Consider the following 20,935-nt stretch of genomic DNA (forward strand, 5'->3'; position numbering starts at 1 on the left):
TGAGTCAAACCCCTTTCACCTTCATTCTATGTCCCCTGATTCCAGAGCTTCCTTTCAACTGAAAGACTTGCCTCCCGTGCATTTATGCCACATAGGTATTTAAATGTCATAATCTTCCCTCTGCCGCCTTTCTTTCAAAGTCTATATATTGAGATCAAGTCTGTCTCCACATGCTTTATGACAACAATCACTGACCATCTTAGTAGCCACCCTGTGGACTAACTCCATCCTGTTTGTATCTTTTTGAAGGTGTGGTCTCTAGAATTATACACAATATTCTAAATGAGGTCTCACCAGAATCTTATACAGGGGCATCATCATCTCCTTTTTACTACTGGCCATTCCTCTCCCTATGAACCCAAGCATCTTTCTAGCTTTCACTGTTGCCTTTTCTGTTTGGCCACCTTAAGATCACCACATACGATAACACCCAAGTCTCACTCCTCTTTCATGCATAAAAGTTCTTCATCCCCTAAACCATACAGTTCCCTTGGGGTTCCCCCCCCCCCCCATTCTTTGATACTGTAATTACTAACAACCAGATTACTGTAATATTGTTTACCTAGGCTGCACTCAATCCAATATTAGACTTCAGTCCCTGCAAAACATGGCTATTCGATTGCTATGTCAGGCCCAATGCTGTGACTGTGTCTTCCCTTTGCTACAAAAATACCATTGGCTTCCCAGCTTCTCATTAAACAAGGTCTTCAAAACTCTTAACACTTACATTTAAAGCCCACAGGATGGGCCATCCTCTCTACCTATCCTCTTACCATTCTGTATTCCCTGCTACACATTCTATCAATGATCACCTTTGGCTCTACCTGGCCCCAAACTTGCCCAACTAGAGTGAACCAGGCATCTTGCCTTCTTTTTTGTTGCGCCTTCTTCCTGGAATTCATTCCCCTCACACGATCGTTCAGAATTTTCTTCCAAGGTTTTCAAATCTGGCTTGAAGGCTTGGCTCTTTACCCAAGCCTTTCACCTATCCTAGGTTCCTCTTGTGGGGTTGGTCACGGTTGCCTTACTGCTCCCTCTTCCTTCCTCTCCTTGTGACACTCTCCCACTCCGTCTACACTCCCTTGCCAGCCCACTGCCCACCCATTACCCTAGCCAGTGTAGTTTGAAGTGTGCTTGCTTCTTGCTGTCTGCTTTGTCATTTTTGATGTAAACTACCAAGACCTACCCAGTTAGCCTAGGCAGTTTAGTAAATTTCTAATAAACTTATTTATTTACATTTTCAGTATTTATATACCGCCTAGGCCTAAGCGGTTTACAATTTCTTTACAGGTACTGGCACTGTTTCTAATGAGCTCACAATCTTAGTATATTGTACCTGGGGCAATGGAGGTCTAAGTGACTTGCCCAGGGTCACATGGAGCTGTACAGCAAACTGAACCTAGTTCCCCAGGATCTCAACCAATGCTGACCATTAGGCAGCAGTGGGAATCAAGCTCAGGTCCCCAGGTCTGCAACCCACTGCACTAACCATTAGGCCACTCCTCCACTCAAATCTACTAAAAACTATAAACTATTTTTGCAGCCCAAAAATGCATGAGCCTGCATTTTTTTAGAATTAAATCTAAGCTGTCAAATTCCAGACTATTCTTTCTCATAGCCACACCATCAGAGGTGTCTACCCTATTGCAGATTTTGGTATCGTCCGCAAAGAGGAAAACCTTAGACAACCTTTCAGCATAACTCTTACAAAAATGTTAAAAAGAACCAGCTCAAGGACCGAACCTTGTGGTTCACCACTGGTAATATTCTTTTCCTCAAAATGAACTCCATTTACAACTACCCTCTGTCACCTTCCACTCAACCAGACCCTAATCCAGTCACTTTGGAGTCCATACTGAGGGCACTCACTTTATTTATTAGTTGTCTATGTGGAACCATGTCCAAGGCTTTGCTAAAATCTAAATACACCACACCTAGCGCTCTCCCTCGATCCAACCCTCTGGTCACTCACAGAAATTGTCTAGGGAGACTTAGGGTTTGATCTATCCAAGGTATCTTATTCTGTGCCCATGGGGAAAAAATTATTTTGCTAGATGAAGCCCTTTGCATCCCCTAGCACAGATTCTAATAATATCTAATAAGGACTCTATGCAGATCGAGACGCTTCAAGAAGAATACTGAGCCTCTTCATCCTCTCTGCGAAAGGACGGAAGTGCCACAGACTAAGATGGAATGCTGATACTTTTGGAAAAAAGAGCATGAACTATGTGCAGGGAGACCCCCATTTCTGAAAAGCAAATAAAGGGATCCTGATAAGAGAGCCTGAAGCTCCGAAACCCTAAGTGCCGACGCAACAGCCACCAAGAACACTGTCTTTAGCATAAGATCTTTCAAGGAGTGGTCTCTAGAATTTTACACAATATTCTAAATAAGGTCTCACCAGAATCTTATACAGGGGCATCATCCTTTTTACTACCGGCTATTCCTCTCCCTATGCATCCAAGCATTTTTCCAGATTTCACTGTTGCAATTTCTACCTGTTTAGCCACCTTACGATCATCACATACGATAACACCCAAGTTTATGCTACTAACTTATTTTAGCTCTATGTATATTGTTATTGGAAACTGATTTATCTCAATACACAAAACTATAAAAACAAATTTACTGTCTGATAAGTGGCTAGTATGCAACTGTTTGATGAGCAGAACTGCCATTGCTGAATTCAGATCAGTGATTTTCAGAGTATGTTTTCCAGTACCCTTTAACATTACTTGAACATTTCCAGGTGTTATAAACAGAGCCCAAAATCTCTTCCAAAACTCAAGGAAAACCATGTTATTTTTCCATTGCATCCAAAACCAAATAGTTTATTAGTACAATTATAAAAATATATGACAAATCTTTGCTTGCTTCCATGTTAGGAGGAAGCTTAGTATTCATGCTATGTTAGGATGCAATTTTAATGTGTATTCAGAAAATCCTGGTACGCAAACTGATAATTGGGTAACTGTAGGGAGTTTAGGAAGTATGACGACGTTTTGTGAAAACTACCATTTTGCCACAATAGATTTATTTTAGGTTCTAGCTTGTATCTATATTTAGCTTTGACATTATTTAACAACTCTTACCCAAATTCTTGAGGAGACACAGAGGGAGAATAATACCGACAGTCACAATTACCACAAGAAATCGACCATCCACATACCATTCTCTGGAAAATAAAGATTTAAGAAAGGAATAATGGAAAAACTTAAAACACAATCCTTCCTTTTGTCTTTATACTCTACTTTTATTATGCATATCTTTTCATACTACAATCATACACTCAAACACTTCTCAGAAAAAGTATGACAAAGATGGTTCATAGAATTCTAAAACTTCACAATTTGCCTTCATTTTATATTTACTGGTGGTACTCTGTGTTAGGACTTGCTAGATCTAGACTAACACTTGTAGAATGACTACATTCTTTTTTTCTCTGCTCACTGCTGCTGCCTGGCCTATGGGATATTCCCATGAAAAAGGCAACTCTTCCTTTGGACTCTGCCATGGACCATATGGTCTCCGCCATAAGCATAAAAATCCTTGGGGCTACATTTGTTTTTCCTATTTTTGGAATATTTACAAAACTTACAAAGAAGTGTGGTTTTCATTTTCATTTCTTTGCTTAGTTGTGTTTCACATATCAAATGGCAAGTTCAACTTGAATTATCAAAATAAGTTTTGGCTACGATTAACCAGTAATGAACTTTGATCAAAGGTTAAAATGGAAAAAAAGGTTTAACTTACAAAGAATTATTCTCTTCTCCCAGAAGGAACTTAATTGCAGAAGGTAACTCATTCTTGACTATAAACAGGTAGCTTAACATTGCTGCAGAATAATACAATGTTTCAGGAATAAAGTCATGTAAATGCCATTGCACACTTTTACATTTGGAAAAACACTACACTGCAGAAACAGAGCCTCTAAGGTGGAAGGGCTTGTAGATTTTATTTTTGTTATCAACTATTGATACAATAAGTACATGCAGTTAATATATTTGCTGTAGGATTGGATATGTCATTGTAAGAACATAGCTTTTTAAGGGGTCCTATGGCTCAGATGAAACATCCTCAGAACATTTGATGATTAAATGGGCTCACCGACCAATATTACAGGACTACAGAATGCAACAGTAGGAAAGGAAGAGAGCTCTTTGCCATCACTCTAAACTAAGTTTCTATACTAAAGCAGAAACCATGTGTGGATGTCAGCATTTACAGTGTATGCGCTCTGCATAAACTAGCTTGTTCTTGGCTTTCATAAAAAGGCATATTTTACCTCCAATATTCTGGAGAGATGTAGATCCAAAAACTAGCAGCTTTCCTGGGGTATCGAAGGCCTGCTCACCAAGCTTTTCATATACCATGCAACCTAAAAATGCATATGAAAGGAAAAAAAAAAAAAAAAAAAAAAAAAAAAAAGACAGTAATAAGTTGACAGACACTCATCTTTATTCATTAAGTTTGTCCATCTATTGCCAATTCCTATATTTACTAATCTGATCCAAGGTCATACCGTATTTTAAATTCACTTGAAAATATATCTTCTAAGGCAACTGACAATTATTTGATAACTAGGCATCAGAATGTATGCTCTAAAAATGAAAAACCTTCCTGCATATGAAGGACACAAAATCAGCACAGCTTAGTTTATTCTCAACAGGCTTAATATAAGGAGAAATTAGGTCTTACCTGATAATTTTCTTTCCATTAGTCCTTCCCACTATTCCAGACCCTGTGGGATTGCTGTGCCCATCAACCAGTAGGTAGAGATAGAGAACTGAAAATTGAACTGAGACATCTCTTGCTTATCATCCAGTCCAGCTCCTCAATATTTATGTTGACAAACAGTAAAGAAAAACTCGGAACAAACAACAACCTTAAACTCGCTATCCTAACACTAACCAGATGAGTAAACGTGTGGATCTCATCTCTGGACAACTGGTAGAGAACAGGAGATGTGCAGGAAGCACCATGCAGGGTGACAGTCGTTATCTGACCCATTACTTTGCACCAACTAAACATTTCAGAAACCTCGGGTGGGCCTCGAATAGTGGGAAGCACTAATGGAAAGAAAATAATCAGGCAAGACCTTATTTCTCCTTCTATTATGTAGCTTCCCACTATTCCAGAATATGTGGAATGCTCAAAAGCAATCCCTAGAGTGGGTGGAATCCTGGCGCCGCCACCCTAAGGACCAAAGCCCTACAAACTAGCTCCCAAGCATGCCGCAATGTCCACCCTGTAGTGCTTGGCAAAGTTATACAGAGTCAACCATTTTGCTGCTTTGAAAATACCCAGAGACAATAAGGTAGTCTCCATCCAGAATGTCGTTGTACACCTCATAGAATGAGCCTGCAAGGCCTGAGAAGCCTGCTTCCCTGCAAGCAAATAAGTTAATGCGATAGTCTCCGTCAACCATCTAGCAATTATTTGTTATATTTGTATTCCACATTTTCCCACTTATTTGCAGGCTCAATGTGGCTTACATAGTACTGTAAAGGCATACGCCAAGTCTGGTAGAGAAACAAATACAAGGTGATGATGTGGTCGAGGAAGGTTCATGAGTTTCGGGCGCAATGGGGATAGAAGAGAGGAAGGGTTATGTGGTGTCAATTATGAGCTGTGGTTTTGCTGTGTTGCAAAGTTCAGGCACTTATGTTGGGTTGGTAGGATATGCTTTTTTAAACAGGCATGTTTTTAGTGATTTTCTGAAGTTTAGATGGTCGTAGGTTGTTTTCATGGCTTTTGGCAGTGCGTTCCATAGTTGTCTGCTGGATGCATAAGTTGATTTGTATTTGAGTCCTTTGCAGTTTGGGTAGTGGAGGTTTAGGTATGTTCGTGGTGATCTGATTGTGTTTCTGGGTGGTAGGTCTATAAGGTCTGTCATGTATACTGGGGCTTCGCCGTAATTTTGTGGACCAGGGTACAGATTTTGAAGGCAATACGTTCTTTGATTGGGAGCCAATGCAGTTTTTCTCTGAGGGGTTTGGCAGTTTCGAATCGTGTTTTGCCAAATATCAGCCTGGCTGCTGTGTTTTGAGCGGTCTGAAGTTTCTTTGTGAGCTCTTTACATCCCGCATAAATTCCATTGCAGTAGTCGCCATGGCTTAGTACCATTGTTTGTATTAGGTTGCAAAATGTTTCCCTCGGGAAGAAAGGTTTCACGTGCTTAAGTTTCCACATTGAGTGGAATATTTTCTTAGCTATGGAGTTTCACTTGGCTCTCAAGTGTAAGGTCACGGTCGATTGTAACGCCGAGTATTTTCAGGCTTTCCAAGATAGGGAGGGTGTAGTCTGGAGTGTTTATAGTTGTGGGTTTGTTCGTATTGTGTTGAGATGAGAGGATGAGACAGTGTGTTTTTTCAGTATTGAGTTTCAGTTGAAATGCATTTGGCCATGGTGTTCAAGCTGAGCCTGATTTCATTGTTGATTTCTGTCAGATCATGTCTAAAGGGGATGTATATTATGACATCGTCTGCGTAGATGAATGGGTTGAGGCCTTGGTTGGATAAGGACTTGGCTAGTGGGGTTATCATGTTGAAAAGTATTGGTGATAGTGGTGATCCTTGAGGTACTTCGCAGTCTGCTTTCCAGGGCGGTGATATGTTTGAATTTGATTTCACTTTGTATGTTCTGGTGGATAGAAAACCCTTGATCCAGCTAAGTATGTTTCCACCAATCCCAAAGTAATCTAGGAGTCTTAGTAGTATATTTTGATTTACCATGTTGAATGCGCTCGATATGTCGAATTGGAGAAGTATGCTTTTACCTGTAGCTATTTCCTGCTTGAATTTGGCCAGGAGAGTGATTAGCACAGTTTCAGTGCTAGGGGGGGGGGGGGGGGGGGGGGGGGGGGGGCCGAATCCTGATTGTAATTCATGTAATATTGAGACCTTGTTTATGTAGTCAGTAAGTTGTTTGGTTACCATGCTTTCCATCAGTTTGACTGCTAGAGGGATAGATGCAACTGGGTGGTAATTGATGTTTGTTTGTTTTTTTTCTTGGTATCTTTTGGTATTGGGGTGAGTAGGATGTTGCCATATTCCTTAGGGAAGAGACCTTGTTGGAGCATGTAGTTTAGGTGGGATGTGAGGTCTGCTATGAAGCGGTCGGGGGCGGATTTAAGTAGGTAGCTGGGGTTGGAAGTTTATGAGGCCAAACCTCTGTTTACCAAAAAGCAGGCTGTTTGATTTAAGAAACTCATTCTTGACTTCCATATATCTAATGAGGCTTCTATGCACATTGAGAAGCTTCTAGAAAGAATACAGTGCCTCTTTGACCTCTGCAAAAAGATGGAAGCTCCACAGATTGGATGAGATAAAATGCTGATACCACTTTTGAAATGAAGGAAGAACCGTGCACAGGGAGATCCCATCTCCAAAAAGCGAAGAAAGGGATCCCGACAAAAAAAGAGCCTGAAGCTCTGAAACCCTATTTGCCAACACAACAGCCACCAAGAACACTGTCTTTAGCATTAGATCTTTCATGGAGGCCTTCCAGAGTGCCTCTAAAGGAGGCTTCTGAAGAACCTGAAAGACTAAATTAAAGTTCTACTCTGGATTTGGCATACGAAAGGGAGGCCGCAAGTGGCCTGCTCCCTGCAAGAATCGAATGCTATCCGGGTGAGCTGCAAGCGACATCTCCTGTAGTTAGACCCTGAAACAGGCCAAAGCCACAACCTGAACTTTTAGAGAACCCAACACCAATCCTAATCCTTTTTGAAGACCTGCCTGGAGAAACACAGGGATGTGCACGATCTGAGCCGAGAAAGAAGAAAGTCCATGCTCAGAACATGGGCCCTCAAATGTCCTCCACACCCTCACATACACCATGGATGTAGAGTGCTTCTCAGACTGAAGCAAAGTAGCAATGACCAAAATCAGAATAACCCTTTTGTCTCTACTGAGCCCTTTCTAAAGCCAAGCTGTAAGACTAAAAGGGAACGGATCCTCCAAGAGCATCAGGTCTTGCTTCAGTAGACTGTGTACCTGCAGAAGACAGAGATGACCACCATCCAGCAGTCAAATCAGGGCCACGTACCACCGCCTCCATGACCAATCTGGGGCTATAAGAAATTATTCAACCCCAGTGCAATGTAGTCCTTTTCAACACACGGCTCACCATGGGCCAAGGAGGGAAGACATTAAGCCCGGTTCTTTCCGATGGTTGAAGAACTTGGGCACTCTGGCATGCCTTTCGTTGCCATCAAGTCCAGAAGTATAGAATTCCACTGGTCCATTATCAGCTGAAAACCCTGACTGGATAGTTCTCATTCTCCTACATCCAAGGACTGCCTGCTGAGAAAGTCTACCTCCACATTCAAGGAAACCGTGATGTGAGCTGCTGACAAGCAGAGATTTTTCTCTGACCAACTCACGAGGGAGGCTGCCTTCACTGCCATTGGACTGCGGATCCTGCCTTGCTTTTTGATGTAAGCCACCTCCATCGAATTGACAGAGAACGCTCAAAATGGGGAGCCTGCCAGAAATTCTGCCTGATCTAAGCTCCAAGTGATTTATCGACCACAGAAACTCCTGTTCCACCCAGGTGCTTTGTGCCAGATGGAAATTGCAATATGCTCCCCAACCTGACTTGCTGGCATCTGTTGTCACCACCTCCCATTCTGTTATCAGAAAGAAAGCTCCAATGGTCAAATTCCTAGGCTATAACCACAACTGCATACTCCAACTGGCAACTAGCGTCCAAGGAAGATTAAAGTTGTAGTTGTGCGACACAGGAGATCTGCGGCTGAGAAGAGATTTTTGTAACAGCTGCATATGAGCTCTTGCCCAGGGCACCACGTTCATTGCCATCATTGACTCCAGAACTTGGATGCAGTCCAAACCCTGGGCCTCCCTTGACTAAAGAAATAAAATCTGTTGATCAGCTTCAACCTCCTCACTCTGTGAGGAAGATCCTCTCTCATGCTGTGTCGAATAGAATGCCTAGATACTCCAGCATCTGCGATGAAGTTAGTCTGCTCTTCTTGGTCCATTCAGCTAAAGAATTCCCTTGATAGCAGCACTTAGCTGACCCATTGGGACTTAAGCACCCCCACAGCTGGGGGCAAGCAGGGTTGGACTCAAACTAAAGGACATACCACTTTTACTTCTAACTTCCAGGTGCTGAGACTGAACCAAGCTCCTACAAAAAGGACAGGTTTATTCTGACCCCTAAATCCCATACTTCTCAAATTGACTGGCGTTAGGTGAGAAACCTACCTGATATTGTCTTAAATTTTTAAGGCTTGTTGCTTAATCAATTTAATTAGCACTGGGAAACCTCTCTTTCTGTCTGTCTTTCTTTCTGTTCCTGCCAAACTCTGATAGGGGGAGGGACATTTTTACATAGCTGCTACACTGCTATAATTATTGGCAATATCTAGATTTATTTAAAAGGAAAGTTATTAATATCTAGGGCAGTTTTAAAAAGTAAAATAAAGTGTAAAGTCCTGGATCAGACACTACCATTTGGTCCATTCAGCTAAAGAATTCCCTTGATAGCAGCACTTAGCTGACCCATTGGGACTGCAGATGGTCCGACACAAACTATTAATAGAACACTGCAACCAAAATGGAAGAGAAACAAATTCAGTTTCTCCCGTCTCATTTATTCACTTGTTGAAATAGCTGTTGCTGCCATGATAATTCTTGGATTTTAAAAGCAAAAAAAAAATGTGTTGAGTGTTAAGGATGTATATAACTACATAAGTGTTGGCATACTGGGACAGACCAAAGGTCCATCAAGTCCAGTATCCTGTTTCCAACAGTGGCCAATCCAGGTCACAAGTACCTGGCAAGATCCCAAAAGAGTAAAACAGATTGTATGCTGCTTATCCTAGAAATAAGCAGTGGATTTTCCCAAGTCCATTTGGCTTACAGACTTTCTTTTAGGAAGCTATCCAAACCTTTTTTAAACTCTGCTAAGCTAACTGCTTTTATCACATTCTCTGGCAACGAATTCCAGAGTTTAATTACATATTGAGTGAAGAAATATTTTCTCAGATTCGTTTTAAATTTACTACTTTGTAGCTTCATTGCATGCCCCCTAGTCCTAGTATTTTTGGAAAGAGTAAATAATGAATTCACGTCTACCCGTTCCACTCCATCATTATTTTATAGACCTCTATCATATCTCCCCTCAGCCGTTTCAGCCTTTCCTCATAGGGAAGTCGTTCCATCCCCTTTATCATTTTTGTCGCCCTTCTCTGTACCTTTTCTAATTCTACTATGTCTTTTTTGAGATGTGGTGACCAGAACTGCACACAGGATTCAAGGTGCGGTCGCACCATGGAGCGATACAAAGGTATTAGTACATAAGTATTGCCATACTGGGAAAGACCAAAGGTCCATCAAGTCCAGCATCCCGTTTCCAACAGTGGCCAATCCAGGTCACAAATACCTGGCAAGATCCCAAAAAAGTACAAAACATTTTATACTGCTTATCCCAGAAATAGTGGATTTTTCCCAAGTCCATTTAATAATGGTCTATGGACTTTTCCTTTAGGAAGCTGTCCAAGCCTTTTTTAAATCCGCTAAGCTAACCGCCTTTACTACATTCTCTGGCAACGAATTCCAGAGTTTAATTACACGTTGAGTGACAAAAAAGTTTCTCTGATTAGTTTTAAATTTACTACATTGTAGCTTCATCGCATGCCCCCTAGTCCTAGTATTTTTGGAAAGCGTGAACAGACGCTTCACATCTACCCGTTCCAACTCCTCATTATTTTATAGACCTCTATCATATCTCCCCTCAGCTGCCTTTTCTCTAAGCTGAAGAGCCCTAGCCACTTTAGCTTTTTCTCATAGGGAAGTCGTCCCATCCCCTTTATCATTTTTGTCGCCCTTCTCTGCATCCTTGTTTTTATTTTCCATTCCTTTCCTAATACCACCTAACATTCTATTTGCTTTCTTTGCTAGCACACTGAGCAGAGGGTTTCAAAGTATCATCAACAATGACTCCTAGATCCTTTTCCTGGTCGGTAACTCCCAACGCAGAACCTTGCATCACGTAGCTATGTTTGGGTTCCACTTTGCACTTGCTCACAACAAACAGCTGCCATTTGGATGCCCAGTCTCCCGATCTCGTAAGGTCATCTTGCAATTTTTCACAATCTTCCTGTGATTTAACAACTTTGAAAAACTGTTATGTCGGCAATTTAATTACCTCACTAATTATTCTCATATCTAGACCATTTAGAAATATGTTAAAAAGCAGTGGTCCCAACTAGAGAGTTGCACGGGGACAGAAATCTTACCCATTCCCGCCCGTCCCTGCTGGAATCTTACCTGTTCCCACCCATCCCCAATGGAATCTTACCCATCCCTGAAAGAATTTAACCTGTCACAATCCGTCCCCACAAGAATTTAACGGTACATAAAAATTCCGGTCAACTCTCTCAGTCTCTCTCTGGATTTGAGTCACAGCACTGCAGGCAAGGAAGGAATGGAAGTTGGAACACTCTGGCGCACACATGTAAGATTTGTCTCTGATTCACTGGCACTGTGTGCTGAGAGGTCGCCACATGCATGTGCCAGTAGGTCAGGTGACATCTGATGCTCGTTCCTGTGTCAGAGCTGAGGTCTGCGCATCAGCCCAGGAGCAAAGAGGATTAATAGTAACATAGTGATGGCAAATAAAGACCTGAGCGGTCCATTCAGTCTGCCCAATAGTCACACATTATCTGTTCACGAGTGTGAAATTATATACTTGTTTATGTTCTTTCTTTGGTGTTTCTGGGACATAGACCATAGAAGTCTATCCGGCCCTATCCTTATGTTCCAACTACTGGAGTTGCCGTCGAAGCCCTCTCTAGTCTATTTGTCTTATTTGTGGGACATAGACCGTAAAAGTCTGTCCAGCACTGTCCTCATGTTCCAGCCACTGAAGTTACTAAGCCCTTTCCAGCCTATCCTAAACCAGATTGCCATAGAATAGACACAGACCATACAAATCTGCTTGGTATCGGCTCAAGTTAATCACAGCTGGAGTCACCATCTAAGCGTCACTCAACACATCCATACACATGCAGCCATTTAAGTTTAGGTTTTTCATGACTTCCATTTTCTAATTAGAGATCCTCTGTGTTCATTCCATGCCTTTTTTAATTCCTTCATCATTTGTGTCTCTATCACCTCCTTAATGGAAGACTTTCCGCATTTGTGCTGTTAAAGCAAGGCAGAGGAAGAGGAGGAGGAAACAGCATTCGAACTTGGTACTTGGTAGATGAGAGGCTTGCGCAGGTGTAGCTTATATTTCCGCATGAATCCCGCAGGAACTGCTTCCACCCCCCGTGGGATTCCCGCAAACCCCATTCCCGTGTAGGTCTCTAGTCCCAACACAGACCCCTGGTGAACCTCACTATCTACCCTTCTCCATTGAGAACACTGACCATTTAAGCCTAACTCTATGTTTTCTATCCTTTAACCAGTTTTTAATCCGGAATAGAACACTACCTCCTATCCCATGACTTTCCAATTTCCTCTGGAGTCCTTCATGAGGTACTTTTGTCTCATTAATCCATGCTTTTGAATATGCTCTGTAATTTTGTTTTTTTTATAATGGTCTCTACCATTTTGCCCAGCACCAACATCAGGCTCACTGGTCTGTATTTTCCAGGATCACCTCTGGAACCCTTTTTAAAAAGCAGCGTTACATTGGCCACCCTAAATCTTTTGGTACCATGCTTGATTTTAAAGATAAATTACATATTACTAACAGTTCTGCAAGTTCATATTTCAATTCTATCAGTACTCTGTATATAGGGAGCACGGTCAATTTATAAATCTGTAAAATCTGTTACACCCAATACCATAGGCTGTTAAAGGAAATATGTTTTCTTTGAAGATTTGCACATTTCCCCTGGGCCACTCTACATACAAACTTTGCATAGTCTACATATGGATAACATTTTATGAACCAGAGACTACTCAAATGAAGTTTTATGTATTCTGCCAGTACTAAATGCAATGGTGGGGTTTTCAAAAGGAAAAGACTGTTGATCAAATTCTTCCACAACAAAAACCCCAGTTCCAGAATCTGGCAACACATGAGCCTCAATCTTCTGCTGAGTAACAAGGGATTGAACTCTCTAGTGGCTTTCATCAAACAGTCAGACGGATTTCAAAATATCTACTTAGAAAACTTGCTATTTGCTGAAATCACCAAGGTGTCTTCAGTAAGTTACACAATCAAATATACAATAAACCATAAACCCCAAAATAAACTTAATATACCAAGCAATTTGTTACAAAAAATTGCATGAATACTTCCATAAATACAATTTCCACAATCATAGTCATACTATCCAAAAAATATAATTGAAATCAAACAAATCCCCCTATCCTTTAAACCTGTTCCCTAATCCTCAAAAAAAAAAAAAAAAAAAAGCAAAACATGATTTCTCAAATTTACCTGTTACTTTTGAGCATGTCAGTAGAAGGTTTATTGAATAGACAGACAGAAGTGTCACCGAAATCAAAAGAATCCTAAAAAAGAAGAAATACAGCATTTATACTATGGCAAGGCACTTTCTTCAAGTTAAGAACATTATATAAGAAAACTACCTCAGGGAGGCAAGATGCCACTTGTTCACTCATTTTCAAGGTGGTCTCTCCAATTGTGTGATTACAGTAATAATCTTTTTAGAGTTCAGGTCTTAATGTTTAATCTGGGAAGCTTTACTTCAAACATATTAAACTTCCACAACTTAGTGGTAAGCTAGGCAAAAGTTGAGGAGGGTGAGTAGGGGAAGAGAAACAGGAGAACAGCCTCTCAATGTGCGCTAGGGAGAAGCCCTTCACTTTTCAAGGTAAGCTGGTGAATGGTGTGAAAGCATGGACTAGATGAGGCAGACGGTCATTGTTAGCAATGTTCTAGAGAAACACATCTGCTGAGTGGTAAAAACAGAGAGAGCGAGAGAAAAAAAAAAAAAAAAAAAAAGATTACAGTAAGGAAAAGCTAATGAGCCAAATCCCTACCAAATCTGGCCTAAATCTCATCTACGCTGATGACGTCACAATATTCATCCCCTTCCAATCCAACCTTACAGAAATCTCAGAGAAAATAATCACTGCCATGAACATCCTATCATCCTGGGCCAACGCTTTCAAGATGAAAATGAACAAAGAAAAAACTCAATGCCTAATCCTTTCATCACAACACTCCACTCTGCTCCCAACCATCCTGAACACCCCCGACGTTACATCTAAAAATACTAGGAGTAACATTAGACAAACACCTAACTTTAGAAACTCATGCAAAAGCCACGACGAAGAAGATGTTCAACATGATGTGGGTACTGAAAAGAGTAAAACCATTCCTCCCACAGAAAACTTTCCGCAATCTAGTACAATCCACAGTACTTACCCAGGCCGACTACTGCAACAGCATCTTCATCGGAAAAAACTCAAAACTGCCCACAACATAGCAGCCAGACTCATTTTTGGCAAATCACGATTCGAAAGCGCAACACCACTTCGTGAAAAACTTCACTGACTCCCTATCAAGGAACGAATTAACTTCAAAGCCCACACAATGATCCACAAGATCCTCAATGGAGAATCTCCAAGCTACATGTCCAAACTTGATCGATCTTCCAGCCAGGAACTGGTCCAAATCCTCTCGAACATATCTCAATCTACATCTTCCCAACTGCAAAGGCCTCAAATACAAAACCTACTATGCATCCAACTTCTCTGTTATAGGCAGCCAACTCTGGAACACCTTAACTAGACATATCCGAAAAACCAATGAACACCTACCCTTCCGAAAGCTGCTGAAGACTTACCTCTTCAAACAAGCCTACCCAAACGACCCAACTTAAGTCTCGAATCTAACCCACACCACCAACTCTACCCACACCCCAACCCTTTCCCCACATCTCTTACTAATGTCCCACTCTACTTAAATGTGTTATCTCTGTGTTACATTGTACCATACTTTGTATCTCTGTGATACTTTGTATTATACTTTGCATTATCTCTGTGATACTTTGTACCACACTCTGTAAGCCGCACTGAACCTGCTATCGAGCGGGGTATAAATGCCACAAATAAATAAATTAAACAAACAAACAAACAAACAAACAGAGATCTGCATTGAAGAGGTGAGGAAGAAAAGCAGGAGGCAAAGGGTAGGAGCACAGCACCAGGGGAAAAAATGCGACAAGCAAGACAAATTTTAGAGGATAAGTAAGAGAATTCAAAAATAGAAAGAGTGGAAAGCCTGGCAAGGAAGAAAGACAAGAAAAATGAGAAAAAGCAAGAGGAAGAAAGCATGCAATGACATACATAGTATAAATTGTAAAATGACAAGGAAGAACAGAAATGTACACTAAAAACTGCACATAAAGTAGAAAAGGCAGGGACTGAGGAGCCTATGCACAAAATAATAGTAAGCCTGGCATGCATGTTTTCTCTGCACATGCCATTTACCAAGCCACTACCATGAGGCCAACCTGCCATTTTTTGGTGAATCTATCGAACCCAATTCACCACAGAAACCATTGCCGAATCCATAACACCACAACTAGAAATTGCATCATTCAGAATCCTTAACAAATCCCTGACCGATCATCTGAACTGCGTCCTGTTTTACAGACCGCCCAGCAACTGGAACGAAAGCCAACCTATTTTCACAGATTTCATCTCAAACACTTGTGTAAACAACTCCAATATATTAAATACTAGGTGACAAACCTTCACCTAGAAGACCCCAACTCTACCAATGCACGTGAATGCAAAGAATTCCTACAGTCATGGTATCTCAAATGGCCTTACATGCAAGCTACCCAAATCAAGGGACACACACTAGACCACTTATCACACACAAACTGTCCACAGATCACAACCTATTAATAACAGACATCAAATGGGCAGAAACACCTTGGACCGACCACTACAAATTGAACCTATCCCTAAACTGGCGGAAGAAGGGACTAAACCATACACCAGCACACACAACTTACACCATGAGAGGGCAAATAGATTCACAACTATTCTGGCAACTGATATATGACAACGAATGGAAAACACGAATGGACTCCATACACTATCTTAATCAGTGGGAGGATAGATGCAGAAGCGTACTAAACGAAATAGCACCACTAAAGACAAGAATATCAAGACGACAAAACTCGATACCATGGTTCAATGACGAATTTAAAAAACTCAAAACACAATCCAGGAAATGAACGAGCATGGAGAAAGACAAAAGATGAACACACACTCAATGCATGGAAACAAACACGCTATAAGACAAACCAAAAGGTCCTATTACACAACTAAAATAGGAAACAAGCTTGTAACTACCTCACTTAGATAGTAAAAAAACAAACAAAAAACAATTAAGGGGGTATTGGGGGGGTGGGGAAGACGTGGGAGAAAGGGTGGGAGACAATGGGAACAAAGAAACCAACTAAAGCATTCATATATGTAATCCACACAAATCTCTCTCCCCCAGACCTATCCCCAGCCATAGATTATTATTCAGAAGACAGATCCCCTCTCCTCAGCACAACCAGATGAGCGATCAAATTGCTCAACTCATAATGCCAATAGAAGAGGGATAATCCTATTCATACCTCCATGCCCACCCCAAAACCATCTACCAGAATATCATAGAGACACAGTTGCAGACCCTCTAATAATAAACATATCCAGTCTACTGCAAGATGCATATGCAGGCAGAATCGTGATCACAAAACCTTTTCTAAAGGGGGAAAAATAATATTAGGTCATTAACAGAATGCTCAAATCCTCTCCAGTAAATTTTCAAAAGACATTGAGCAGACTAATGCAACAGTCAGTAGATCTCAACCATCCAAGGTTTAGATTAGCATTTTAACAACCAACATACGGTGAAAATACATCAATTGCCTTAGGGCACTGGTTCCGATGAGGAGGAAGATTGTGGCAGAGATTCCAGGAAAGCAAAGGTGTCTCCAAGTTTGGCAAAAAAGTGAGTTTGACCCTTATGATTGACTCTGAGCTCTGCCGGGTAGAGCAATGCTAAATGTACATGATGTTTAATCACTGACGAACACACCAGCATAAAGGCTTTCCTTTGTTGTTGCACTTGTACAGAATAGTCTTGAAAACAGAGTACCTTTAAATTTTGATATTTTAGAATTGTCCATCCTCGAATCATGCTAAAGATCAGTACCTTATGAATGTAGTTTATCACCTTCAGGATCACCATTCTAGACTTAGCTCTTGCCATATTCATGGGGCAGCGCGGGCGGTAGCCATGATTCCAAGAACTCACAAGATCCGAAGCTCCAGCTGTCTCAGGTAATCTGACTAGATGCAAGTTATTCTGCCGCGATAGATTTTCTAGCTCGTCTACTTTGTCTTCTAGGTCGGCCATCTGTTTCTTTAATTCATCGGTCACAGCCCGCGTCTGCTCCTCCAACTCTGAAAATTCTATGCAAACCAAAGTCTAGCTCCAAGCCGACACTGTTGATTCGTTCGTGTGCCTCCTCTGTGCTACCTAGCAGCCGCTGCAGCTTAGCCTCTACTGCGGCTTTAACCTCTGCTACTAATTCCGCCATCCACATGCTGTTCCCTCGGGGCTTGTGGTGCCGTGTTCGTCCACCATTTTACAGTCTACTATCCGCTGCTTATCCCTTTCCTTACACGGTTGTTTCGAGGCCATAATCTCAATTCTCCCCTCGAGATAACCTTAATGTCCACATGGTGCTGATTATTCCCAGCAGTCAATTTGGGAAGAAATTGCAGACAAGTAGATTAGTAACGGATCAGCGGGGAAGCCTCGGGAGCTAACAATCGGCAGCTGCTCCTGGCCAGGGCGATCACGTGACCTCAGAGCTTCATCTTAATTTAGGAGTTTAAAAAAAGTTATACACAAAATTAGGATTGCCATTCATTTGGCTAGATTTGAGCCAAAATTATGAGCTTATTTATTTTAAAAATTTGTATACTACCTAAAGTCTAGGTGGTTTCCAAGAAAAATATGTAAAAAACATTTTACAATACATAAAACAAAACTAAATCATACCCAGAAATAAAATTCTATAATCCGAGACCTTCATTACAAAAGCACAGCTACTTAGGTCGAAAAGATACATGCTTTCAAAGAAATGCTGCCACAATTAGCTGTGTTTCCAGATTAGCACTGAAAAATCAATGCTAAACTCCAAAATTTGTTACCCGCCCTTAATCCGCCCACTGCCACCACTTTTTATGCTCCCACATTAAGAAGTAAAATAAGAGTATAAATTTAGGCACTCAGTCCTAATACATTTTCGAAGAGGCCAATTTAGGAGGATAACTCTTCAAAGGGTCCTTTTACTAAGCTGTGGTGGAAAGTGGCCTTAGTGCACCTTTACACAGGTCTTTCCCCGAATACTATAAAATGGTTAGTTTTCCATTTTTTTCCAATTGACAGCCATGTGTTAATGTTGCCATAAAAAAAATTAGCTCGTAAGCATTTAGACACCTATTTTGTAGGCAGTAAGGGCTCACATGCTGATGTCCAAATCCGTTAGTGTGCGGTAATGTAGCTGTGTGGAAAAACTTTAAAAAAAAATTAAGCATGTGGTTTTCATGCACATATCTCAAACTTACCACAGGATGCCTCAGCAGGTCTCACGGTAAGCCATTTTAAGCTGCAGTAAGCATGCACTAGCGCTACCCCTAAGGAGCATAAACCTTTTGAATATTGGGCCCATAGTGGACAAGTCTATCAAGTATATGCAAACAAGTTATGCAAAGATTACACATGTGCGCATATGCCTAAATTCTATCTAAAACGTTTCCGGAAATACATGTGTATCTTTTAGTGTGCACTTCATAGGTAGGAATATAAATAGGTAGGGTCATGGGTGGGGCTCATATGCATGTAACTTATAGAACATTGAATTACATACGTATCACTAGAAATTAGGTGCATTTATGCCAGTTCTTTGACAACTGCTCATGCCTAAATTATAAGCATGCATTTTCCCTGTTCAGCTTTTATTCTATAAAGGAAAGTAAGAACGAACCTATGTTCCTTTGTTGAATAGGCTCCTACCATATGCCCAGTTATAGAATTACCCCTGTAGTTTTTAGTTACTGTCCCACGTTCTCTATTCTGAATACATTTATTAGTGGTAATAGCAACACTCTGCAGGAGTGGAGGGAAAGAGTCCCAGGTTTGGTGAAATCCAGTTTACCATCTTCTTACCCTCCAATCCCTCAGATACCAATTACAGTAGATTAAACCTAGGTCTAACCATGCTCACCTTAGTTTCCTAGTATGGAGTAATTAGAGAGGTGCTGGGCTTACATGCTTGACATTGAGGCTCACTGTTGCCTACACTGGCAACACCTGTTGTCACAAAGTTTATAACAATTAATCGCTGCTTCCTGCTCTGGGCCTGGCACAAAGACAGATTAGTGCTGTCTTTATAAATAAGCGTGGATTAATGAGACAAAGCCAACATGGATTTAGTCAAGGGAAACCTTGCCTCACCAATCTACTACATTTCGTTGAAGAGGTGAATAAACATGTGAATAAAGGTAAATCGGTCAATATTGGGTACCTGGATGTTCAAAAGGCATTTGACAAAGTACCTAATGAAAGAATCCTGAGGAAATCACAGAGTCATGAGATAGGAGGTATATCCTATTGTGGATTAAGAACTGGTTAAGATAGAAAACAGAGGAGGGTTAAATTGTAAGTATTCTCAAAGAAGAAGGGTATATAGTTGGGCTCCCAGGGGTCATTTATAATGATCTAGAGATGGAAATAACTAGTGAGGTAATCAAATTTGCTGAGGACACAAAGTTATTCAAAGTTGTTAAATCACAAGAAGATTGTGAAACATTGAAAGAGAACCTTATGAGACTGGGAGACTGAGTATCCAAATGGCAGATGATGTTTAATGTGACCAAGTGCAAGGTGATGCATATGGGAAAAAGGAATCCAATAGCTATGTGATGCAAAGGTTCCACATTATGAGTAACCACCAAGGAAAAAGATCTAGGTGTCATTTTGATACACTGAAACCCTATGCTCAGTATGCAGCAGAAACTAAGAAAGCAAACAAAGTTAGGAATTATTAGGAAAGGAATGGAAAACAAAAATGAGAATGTTAAAATGCCTTTGTATCACTCCATGGTGTGACCTCATCTCGAATACAGAGTACAATTCTGGTCACCTCATCTCAAAAAAGAAATGGCAGAATTAGAAAGGTACAGAGAAGGGTGACAAAAATGATAAAGAGGAAAGGCTAAAGAGGCTATGGCTCTTCAGCTTGGAGAAGAGACGGCTGAGGAGAAATATGATAGAGGTCTATAAAATACTGAGCAGAGTGGAATGGGTAGAGGTGAATTGCTTGTTCACTTTTTGCAAAAATACTAGGATTAGGGGGCATACAATGAAGCTAGTAACCATTACATTTAAAACAAATTGGAGAAAATATTTCTTCACTCAACATGTAATTAAACTCTAGAATTTGTTGCCAGAGAATGCTGTGAAAGCAATCAGCTTAGCAAAAGGTTTGGATAATTTCCAAAAAGAAAAGTCCAAAAGCCATTATTAACACAGACTTGGGAAAATCCACTGCTTATTTCTAGGATAAGCAGCATAAAATCTGTTTTACTCTTTCGAGATCTTGCCAGATACTTAAGACCTGGATTGGCCACTGTTGGAAACAGGATACTGGGCTTGATGGACCTTCAGTCTGTCCCAGTATGGCAATGCTTATTTGGGAGGCTCTCCAGAGGTTGGACAACTAAAGTTTCAACACTCATGAGTAAATTTGATGATTTTGCTAAAAAACTCTGGTTGAAACTAAGTGAGATATATCTGCAGATACAATTAAGGTGAAACTGGTTATCCACAGAAAGATTGAATAGAAAATCATAATAGACGATTAAACCTCCATTTACTGAATTTTCCAAAGTCTCTTGGGACTACT

At 40.8% G+C, this 20,935-nt stretch overlaps 1 protein-coding gene across 1 annotated transcript in view; it reads right to left on the reverse strand.

The window, feature by feature from the left end:
* SLC38A1 (solute carrier family 38 member 1) overlaps positions 1-20,935 on the reverse strand; it is a 220,795-nt gene that overhangs the window by 59,082 nt on the left and 140,778 nt on the right. The window contains exons 5-8 of the mRNA XM_030216384.1: positions 13,423-13,496; positions 4,286-4,378; positions 3,754-3,835; positions 3,093-3,175 (exon numbers count right to left, since the gene is read on the reverse strand). Of these exons, the coding sequence (XP_030072244.1) occupies positions 3,093-3,175; positions 3,754-3,835; positions 4,286-4,378; positions 13,423-13,496 (332 nt within the window). The remainder of the gene's footprint in view (positions 1-3,092; positions 3,176-3,753; positions 3,836-4,285; positions 4,379-13,422; positions 13,497-20,935) is intronic.

Source organism: Microcaecilia unicolor, chromosome 10, assembly GCF_901765095.1.
Source record: "Microcaecilia unicolor chromosome 10, aMicUni1.1, whole genome shotgun sequence".
NCBI lineage: Eukaryota > Metazoa > Chordata > Amphibia > Gymnophiona > Siphonopidae > Microcaecilia > Microcaecilia unicolor.